We start from the raw sequence: 10,701 nt of genomic DNA on the forward strand, positions 1-10,701 counted from the left end.
ACAAAATTTAAAAAATGATTATCTTATTTACAGTGATGAACAGTACCGAAAAATCTCCGAAGTTGGCATCTCGAGTAGGTAAGATTTTCCAAAAAGTGTACTTCTTGAAGAAAGGCGACTTGACTTTTCTTGAAAATTTCACGCGATTACAAAATGTACGCAATCCGTCGGAAGACGAATTTGACATTAAAAATGAGTTATCGACGCAGAAATAGTGAAATGCTGCACCGAGACTACGTGATGCGGTTTATGTTTAGTCCACTTTCCGGTTCCCGATAACTTTAAAACTTCCGCTGTCTGCATTTACCTAATATCATAGTGTAAGAATAGAACTAAGCTAATATCTTCATGATAATTTATTCAAAACTTTGATTTCCTGGGTAAAAATTTCACTCGTACGGTTCGAATTAGAATAGATACTTCTTCTTCTGGAATCTGTGAGAACTTTTCACTAGGTCACCGAGGCTTCTATCCAAGGGTTCGGGGAAATTGCTTTTCTAAATGTCAGATTGGTAAAACGAAATGAATACGATTAGTGAAATCGATAAGCAGCTATTTTGGCGCGAATGTTTGAGGTTGAAAATAGTAAGGAGAGCGTCCGTGGAAAAGAACCAAGATTAATTAAGGGTTAGCGGGTTTTGTGGAAAAAATTGAGTGCGTCCGCGAGACACACCGGTCGATTCGTTGAAATCGCGAAAAAAACCGTTGTAAGTTGCGACCGCGCGTGCGGAGACAGTCAGATAAAAAGCCTAGTGAATCCCTGATTTTGGTCGGAGCAGTTAAAAACTACCGGGATGGTTTTCGGATCGAGAAGAGAACTTTCGTTGGTGCGAGAAATCTTTTGGTGTTAGAACCACCCATCAAAGCTTGTCAAGCAAAATCCATGCACACGTACAGCGCTAATTCACACTGTAAGAGCGGATGTGAAATCAGCGTAAATCGGAAAATCAGCATGAATTTGACTCGTAGATTTTAAATTAAGAAATGTCGACGGTGTATCAACAGTGTGAAGTAAGCAAAAAAATAATTGTTATTATTATCCCTCTCTTCTTCTGGGCCCTCAACAGGCTTGCGCCCAATTACAGAGTGACCCGCATATGCTTATTTGTCCATCGTAAAGCACTTTTGTTGAATTTAAAGTCACGTTTATACTTTTATCTACGACTAATATACATGGTGATTCAGATAGTTTAGGCCAAACTGATAGGGTAGGTAGGGGGGCCCCAGGGGAGCATTGTGAGGATAGGAACTCATGTCCGGAAACGCAAAGTCCGAAGAAGATTTGATCGCGCGTGTGGTCATGGCGGCTGAGACCATTCGGGACGAACAAGGAGTCTTTGCACGCATGCGCGCATCTTGGATGGCACGCATCCACAAGTGCATCGAAAATGATGGCGATCATTTTGAACATTTGCTGTGATTTTATTTATTTTTTTATTTATTTTATTAAGTTATTGACCATGACACTTAATTAGTTGACAAATGTTAAACGAGAGCGTAATGTGTTTCCTTTGCGTTTCCGGACATGGGTTCCTATCCTCACAATGCTCCCCTGGGACCCCTCTACCTACCCTATCAGTTTCGCCCAAACTATCTGAATCACCCTGTATAATGTGAGTATTATACTTATGGTGAAACAAAACAAACGTCAAAAGTGTAAATGTCAAGCGAGTCGTCTATTATTTGTGTATATTTTTTTGTATTAAAATGAATAAAATCTCAAGCTATTAAATTAGTCGTAGATAAAGTAGAGTATATTACTCGCAATAATAGCTATTATACTCTCGGAATTTTACTCGCGGCTCAGTTCGTAAATCGTGATATAATCTACTCTTATACCCGGACGATTGTAAGGATAATTCGTGGTCGATCAAAATTTTGCTTTTGCTAGTGTAGTCATTCGAATTATTGACCCGTATGAATAAAAGTAAGCAAATGCTTATACTTGCAAAATTCAAAGTAAATACTCGTAAGTGCCCTTTCATACTGGTTTGTTTAGCAGCGCTGCACTGCGTCCTGTCCTGCTGCTTAGCAGCGCTGCTAAGTCGCCCAGTGCGAAGGAGCACTTACGAGTACTTCTTTGAATTTTGCAAGTATAAGCATTTGCTCACTTTTATTCATATGGGCCATTGATTCTTATTGCGTATCAATCACAGTTTTTATATCCGATTGCCTCCGTGTCAGACGTAAGCGTTGCTTATGCAATATTTTATGTGCCGCGCTATTCAATACCCATTTTATTTAGTTGTTGATGTTGTGTCTGTTACAGATTGCCAGGAAGCGTCCTTCTTGAGCTCAACAAGACCGTTGCGTACAGAATTCAAAGGTATTTTTTTAAGTTCGTCGTTTGATTACATACTGGTTTTCGATACAAATGAATTGTAATTATTACATTTGCTGATGTAATATTTTTGAGATCATCGTCGATTGTAACGTTAATTATTGTTTATATTTGATTCCTATCAAGTATTTTATTTCTTTAGCTCTTCAAGACCAGAACAAGGATCTTTTAGTCTGTGTTTCCCCCTTTTGATACGTATTCTCCTCCCTTTTGAAAGTGACTAAAGACTAAGTGGCGCCTATCCGGGTTACTATTACTACATTTCCCTTTTGTTTATTTATTATTATTTATTTACCCCGACTCGCTTCTACTTTGCCTAAGCTTAACGTGTGCCTATCACAAGGTAATTTTGTTACTTTTGCCCAAAGTGAACGTAAAACAACGTTACTTTTGTTGTTACGGAAAGTTACTCGTGTTAAGTTACTTATATTTCCAAACAATTAGTTTACTTTTGTTGTACAAGAATTTAGTTATTTTTGGTTTGTAAGTTAGTTTTCTTGAATCAACGTTAACGATTAGTTCACATATATATTGCCGATTTGTATACTGACAACTCGTGTCGATTTTGCTTTTGCTATCTAATGTAAATTGATTGTTGCTCTCCATTGAATGTTAATTACGGTTTTTCGTATTCGAGTTTCGCAACGTCACAAGCGTTAGATTTTTCTCGCACTTTAACGCCTTCTTCTCTTTCGTTACTTTCTGACTACATGCAAAGTATGTATAAAGGAAAGTATTGTAATCGTGATAAATTTTCGATACGCCAATATTGCATTTTCTGGACTCTCTATAGCCCACAGACTCCAAAATGTGTTTTTTAGGTTTGTGTCTGGGTGCGGGTGTGTGTGTAAGTTCGTTTTTTGTGAATACGATAACTAAAAAACGTCTAAACCGATTTGGACAAAATTTGGGGAATCGAAAACGCCCTATTTCGGTTTTGATCCGTAACCATCTTCATGGTGGTTGAGGGTGCCAAAAGTTTAAAAGAGCCATGACGGCTTGAAATTTTTTTTTCATTTTTTCGCATACACTGGCCAAACTAGCCTCAAAAACTCTACAAAAAAGTTCCTTGCAGTTTTTTTAACAATATTTTTGTTAAGTTTTGAATTGAAAAGTTAACCTTTTTATTTTTTGAAATTTGTATTTTTCACAAAAAGTAAACAGATTGAAAAATGTTAAATACAAAAAAGATCTGTCTTGATGAGATCTACAAAAAAAGTCATATACTTTTTGCGGCAAGTTTGCGAGTTTAAAATAAAGGCGCCAGAGAAAATTTTCTAAATGTTATACTATTACCAAAGATTCTGTTTTAGTTTTTTTTTTAAATTTATTATCCCTCTCTAGTTCTGGGACCTCAACAGGTAGTGACCCGCATAATGCTTTCTAGAGGTGCCTCTGCAGAAAAGTTGTTCTATACTACCCCGGTATTTACCTTACGAATTAGGAAAACTGCAGGAAAATCTAATTCGGAGTAGCCGGTATAATTGCAATGATAGGAGTACCTGACAACTAGTTTTTTGTTTTTATGTGCTTAATAATAATAATAATAATAATATTTAATTCCTGTGCAGGCAGTACAAAAACAGCTTACAATCGTCATACAATGGAAAATCAACACAACATGCTTGTAGATTATTGGCAGAGAGCGCCCTTCTGAATTCAGATGGCCGTGATCAAAGGTAATATTTTAATTTCGTCGGGTTCCGTGAGATCACGTTTGTGCATAAAGGCTTTCGATACAGCCGAATTGTAAGTACCCAATATATTTTTTGTGAACCTCTTAACAGGTTAAATGTCTATTCAAGAGCTTTCTAAACTTTTGCTCATTCCAGCCAATCTTTTTAGTGTGGAAGAGAATTATTTGACGCCAAACATTGACGTTCCCCGGTTCCCCTGTAATAAGCAAGTAATGTGATTATATCGCCACAGAACCAAATGGAACTATAAAGTGTTTCCTTAATCAACAGACGCTCAAAGTGCGTACGAAGTCATTGTCGTTCGCACACGCAATCAAACAAGAATATGTAGACACGAGCGTGGTGCAATAAGATCTTGATTTAGATCACAATTTCACTTTGATTTACATTTCTCTTTATCTTGCGTAGCATGGGAATGGCAATCTTTTTTTCGAGAGAAAACCAATAAACTTCAAATTCAATTGCAGAACTTTTGCGTTATATTTACTTGGACGTCTGACGTAAATGAATAGCCGTCTGTCTGTCTTCAATAAATCGAGGACGCGTTTTTTCGTAAATACGAGCGGAAATCGTATCTTACTGGCGAAAACTATGAATAAATCAGATCATACAAGCAAAATGTAAAGCATCTAAAAAAAACTGGCAATTAGAGCCGTTGACGAAGCTAAAAATTAATTATGAGGGGGTGCTCGCGGATAAGATGAAAACTCTTTCTTTAATTACAAACCTGTTCTTTAAATGTCGAGTCCGATTGGGCGTTAATTGGATCTTCCCCATTATCTGCGCTCGTGTAATTATGCTTCGTTAAAGAACCCCTACACAGTGGTTTGGGCGGCTTTGATAACGAAGTTTTGTCTGAATCAGGAATCTCTGTGTAAACCGGCGGCGGCATAACACTGTAACTTGTAACGGAATTTCTAATGCCCAAAGAGTTCGGTCCGACACTATCCGTAAAACTTGAATTTAATTTGCAAGCCGGATGCACGGTTTCGTTGTGTGCAGTATTGATGAAATGTGAAGTGGTGCCGCTGTGGTTGTAAGCGAATTGGGATGGCGTGTAAATGTGCATTGTATGTTGTGAATTTGCATGAATCGGTCTGGAATCTCCATTTAGATAAGGGTGCTTGTAGTGCTGCTGATAAGCCGCCGAATTATAAGGTGGACAATGATCGATCGGTTCTTGCGGTGGAGCGGAGGGCCGAATGTGACGTGGTGGAATAGGTGGTGGTGTGGGTGTCTCTTTTCTCTCTATAATAACGTCCCATCCGTTCGAGGGGGTCGCTTTGATGTCTGTACTCTGGCGACGTCGACGAGCTGGAGGCGTCGGTGAGGGTTTTAAACGAAGCAGAAATGTAATTTCGTCGTCGATTCCATTTCCGTCATCCACTTCCATACTAAACTATTGTCAGACCAAGACTATGAATTAGTTACGCTAAAACCTTCATAAAAATAACTTGCATTGTGAGCCAAAACACAGCGGTCAACAACTTGCGCCATATTTCAACCACCTTTTTGCTCCTAAAATAGCACTCTTATTAATTAGACGAAAAATGACGTAACTTACGACTATTAGGAGGAGAGTTTATAAACGTACGCGGCTTCCGAATTTCCAAATACTCCTTTGAAGTTTGAAGTAAACTTAACACTTCCTTGGCTGCTACAGTGCCACAAATTCAAACCGCCACACAACTTAATTTCATTAACTAAACCGCCACATCTTGTGCGCATTTCGATAATCTAATGGCGATTCCGAAAGTTCTCATCCGGCACATTTAAATGTAGAACCACCTATGACTGACTTACCGTGTCGCTCCATCTTCCATTTTTACGTCGTTGTTCTATTCTCAGGGATATTTGTACTTCCAACAAGGATTTTATTTCCTTGTCGCAACTTACAGATAAAATTAGAGAATAATAGATGGGGTACTTAAAAGGATTCATGAAAATAGATTCGATTCTATTTAGAGACATAATAACCACTGATATTTTTAGAAATATTGGAACGCCATAGCAAACCAGCCAATTTTAATGGATTCGTTTTCATTAATTTCATCTTCTTCCAAATGTTCTCAAGTTTTCACAGATCGGTAATAAAAATATCATTGAGGAGTAATCGTTTACCAATTACATATCAAGGAAATGTTCTCCAAAATAAAATTATGGAGAAGCATTTAACGAGGAAATTTTACTCTGCTAAGACGTTAGGACTTTAGGAGCTCGTGTTAGTTCTCATTTCAGCTCTGTATGGGGTCGGGAAAAGAGCATTTGCACCGCAGAAGTGAACTGCATGCGGTAAGAGTCCGTTAATAAACCTAAACAAGTATAAATTGTGCACAACTCATGTGCAGATAAAGCACATTTTTTAAAACCGAAATAGCTTAGTAAATGGTTGCGTTATAAAGTAGTCGCATGACCTATGTATTGATGTTTTCTTTCTTGTTAGATGATTAATGGGGAGACTTCACCATCTCGTCCAGACAATTCATTTTGCTTGTGACATCATCAATAGATGTATTTCTTCCAGACGTCCAAATCGCCCTTTGTGAGTACCATCCTCCGACAATCTGTTCTTGAGATATAAGGAATTACTTATATCCGATCACGATAAGTTGGTAGAAAACTGTTCCTTTTGTTGAGACCTTTAATTGGAATACCATGAAACAAAAATTAATTTCTACCCCCTCCCTCCTTCCCCCGCGCACCTACTGATCGCGGAAAGCAGTCGGCGACGAAAGTTTGTACTCCGGTTTGTACAAACCAATTCATTTCGGTGAGACCATATCATGAAGGGTAGAACGTGTGTTCACTCCCCCCCCATGTTCAAACATTTTACTTGGCACCACTAAAGTTCTGAGTTCTGAGACTAGTTGGTTGTCGCATGTAAAAGTTATACACGTTTTACATTCAAAAACAGCATCTCAGGAAATAATTCATTGGGGGGTGGGGGGGCTTGAGACAACGAAATGTGATAGCCGTCTGGCATACCTTCAAGGTATACGCTACATATTCCAGTAGTTCAAAATCGCAGAAGTGGGTCCGGACGGACGGACAGACAAAACGCAAACAATAGTTCATTTTTTTAAATTTAAAAAAATGCGCTGAAAAGCATCCCTCCGCTTCTAGAATCCGATTTGACTGGTGAAGTTTTTATATTTCTCGATGTTGACTTTTATTGGGCGTTATTTGGGTTTATTTGAAAGGGACTGCCGTCGGTTCAACACGTACAAGGAGACAGCGTTGTTCTAGGCCCAATGTATAGCATCTAAGACCCCCTCGGATCATAATTCCTTTACCATTATTGTATTGCAGATTTGGAAAGGACCTGAAAAGTACTTAATTTTTGTATGTAACATGATACATCCTTGGTTATCACCTTTCTTGCTCAACATTTCACAAATTTTCGAATTTTTTTTTAGAGAAACTAAATCGCGCAGATGCGGTGGCGAGATTTTAAATTCAGGCACATGCCAAGACCTCTTCCACTGTCACATAATTTTTTTTAGATACTCAATCGAAAAAATAAAATTTTTATTGGCCTTCGAAAACGAAACTACATTTCCAATGATACACAAACAAAACCACACATTCCATAAGAAAATTTCAGAGAAGTCGAAACGCAAAAAAAAACGTTCTTTTCCAAACTCAAGTCTGCCATGAAGAAACAAATTATGTTCAATTGTCACAATTAACATTAAAGGTAAGTACAGACCGGACCACAATCGCCCGGATGCATGTTGGTGACATTGTTGCCAACAAGTTGTGCGGCAAAAGATGAAAAGATTTTGTTGACTGTTGCTTGTATCCGCGTTTCCCAACTTCACTGGAAAACCTCGCTTGGTGTGGACGTTGTTGCCAACATTTTCGACGCCATAACGTAAGTTTCACTTTCGTTCAAATTGCTTTTTTTGTTGTTGTTAATTACATTTATTAAGCGGCAGAGCAAAGCGATGTAAGTTTAGAGGTGTCGATGGTGTCCGCCTAATCTGTCTGTGAACACGATACCTGGCAAACGCTTGGATCGATTCAAGCCTATTGAAAATGGGTCAAATCCAATGACTCCTGTAACGGGCTAGTTTCAATTTAGTTTATTTACTGGAATGGTTACCAATGTTCCGCAGTATGAAAATGTCCAAAATTAGCCTACTTATGGTTTTGACAGCCAAAAAGCATGAATTAATTGTCTAACCTTTTTACCGGTTGCCGTTTTATTTATAATGTTATTAGCATCTTGTATAAACATATTAGGTGCACAACTTTGATTAACTGATTTTTTTAAGTAATTTGCCACTCCAAATATTGCGCAACAAAATATTTTGCATCTTGGACCAAAACGTTTTAGTGGTAATAATTTATGCTGAACTTAGCATAATCCTAACGGCAAATACTCCTTCTATTATTATGGTAATTAGTGTGGTATGGTAAATTAGTTAACTTGTAATGGCGACTCGTAATACATTTAAAATGTACCCAGAAAAGAATTTTGTCAAACTTGCGGCACCTATCATGTACGACGATGCGACTAACAAATCTTTTCGTATATACCTTTTTATACGAACTCGTCTTGAAACTTTCTCTTGAAAAACAATTGTTACGCAATCTAAAACAGTCGCGCTCGAATGACATAATTTCTCTTCAAAAGTATGGCGCAGAATTCTTATCTCCCACCCAATTTTCACTTATGTACCTCGCCGTTTTAAAATTCTGAAACGACCTTTTCCTGACCGCAACGTTTGCGGAAAGCTTACCATCTTAACCAATACAAATCTGTATTTTCATTACGTGCTCGGCTCTTCGAAAGACGGAACGCAACTTCGGAGGTCTGTGAGATCGTGGCAACACTTTCTTTTCGACTCTTATCTACTTGTACACTCGTTTCTTATCTGAAATTGCTCCCATTCTATTGCATATTATTTCCGTTCTCTTTCGCTATGAAGCGGTAGATAAAATTATCTATACTGGCAAATTTGTAAATTCAAAACCAAATCTTTCTAAGCCTAAAGCAACCACCGGTTACACCCCGTAATGTGAGACCGAGGTCATGATCTACCGCTTTTTTAGATTGAGAGAAGAACAAGGTGCCAATTCGCGGTTGCTCATACTCACATTAATGGCTGATTGTGAGCAACAGCAACCCACCGTTATCATCCAACTTAGCTTGTTATAGTTGAACCGATCACCATATACGCTGGCGTACACATCCCTCCCCAAAGAGGTTAAACATTGGAAGTTCGTTCAGTGATCCATTTAAGTGCTTGTCCGACAATAGTGGTAGAAGCATATACATTCCTCTTTAACTATACGTTTTGTTAGATGTATTTGGAGTAGTTTTAAGGAATGTAGATATCTGAAATTTATTATTATTATACTACACCGGCAACAAAATGACGCCCAACCAGTGGTGCTTAAGATCCTAAAGACGTCGCCATCACCCGATCAATAAAGAAAATGACAGACTTTCGTCGCCAATTACGCGACCTGCCGAAGGAACCCCATTGAAACACGGACCCATAACAACGGATCATTTGCAAAGTGTACCACAGGCTACCCTAGACAAATGCTCACGCCTTCACCGATCACATAACTACCTACAAGAAATGCACTGGCATCTCCAAGGAAAATCCGTTCGTAGGACTCAATGCTCTTGAGGAAGGACACAGTAATCTGGTGGCAGGCAAGCCGTCAATTCTTGGGCAACCGCCACACCCTCCTTTTAAAAACCTTTGGATTATGCAAGCCGCCGCGCCAACTATTTCGCGGCACCTATTAATTGCAAAGAACCGAGCTCATTGTATCCACAAATGAGGACGAAATGAGTAAAGAAGAAAATCCTACGATCAGTGTTCGACACCGTCGAGGAACTGTAACGGCGTCTCCACGAACAGGCAAACCCAAAATTACACAAGTGTGCGTACTGCAAAAATTTGAGCCACAGGAAAGACAAGTGCACGAAACGCAAGAAGGCAGAGGATGCCGTCGTTGCTACTTGTACCTCGGCATTAGCGACCACGACAACACCACCACCAACCACATGTCCAATCAGGTCTATTCTGGCATGTGTCGGATGCGGAAACCCCTGGAGTCGTCAGAAGTCAATACAAATTCGCGAAAACCTTCCCATATAGATTTTTACTTGGCAGACATTACAGTGCCGTTTTGGGACCAATTGTAAACATTTCCAATGAGAACGCGTAGGAAACTCGCAAGTGCCCCGAACCTACGCTCCTCCACTGCTAGAAGAAGAATCGCTCCCCTACGCGTCCAAGACCATCGCGCATGAGGACCCTCGAACAGCAGCCTCTATAGCACTCTCTCTTCTATACAAAGAAGCAATGACTCAAGAACCAAAAGCCTAGCCACCTCCTGAGATGAACTCAGACCTGTTTGTCCCGGACCATTAACCCCTGCCACGAATTGACGATTTATTACATGCTATTCGTGCAACCATAATGTCCACTATCAATCTCCAGACGAGATACAGGCATAATGCTGTCGCGCCTTAGGGTAGAGATAAAACTAAGTTCATTTCACCATTCGGGCTTCATCGATAGAAAAGGATTCCTTTCGGTTCACAGAAAACCAGCTCAATTCCAGGGATTCATCGACGGCGTCAAGATTTGACTAGTGGGCATCACAATCCTACCAATACTACATCATAGGACGGAT

At 39.2% G+C, this 10,701-nt stretch overlaps 1 protein-coding gene across 1 annotated transcript in view; it reads right to left on the minus strand.

Moving 5' to 3' along the window:
• The window catches only part of LOC116169452 (liprin-beta-1), an 83,304-nt gene extending 77,781 nt beyond the window's left edge, over nt 1-5,523 (minus strand). Inside the window, exon 1 of the mRNA XM_031485547.1 lies at nt 4,766-5,523. Coding sequence (XP_031341407.1) covers nt 4,766-5,431 — 666 coding nt within the window. The 5' untranslated portion in view covers nt 5,432-5,523. The remainder of the gene's footprint in view (nt 1-4,765) is intronic.
• Nucleotides 5,524-10,701: the final 5,178 nt, after the last annotated feature.

This window comes from Photinus pyralis, unplaced genomic scaffold (assembly GCF_008802855.1).
Source record: "Photinus pyralis isolate 1611_PpyrPB1 unplaced genomic scaffold, Ppyr1.3 Ppyr1.4_LG4, whole genome shotgun sequence".
NCBI lineage: Eukaryota > Metazoa > Arthropoda > Insecta > Coleoptera > Lampyridae > Photinus > Photinus pyralis.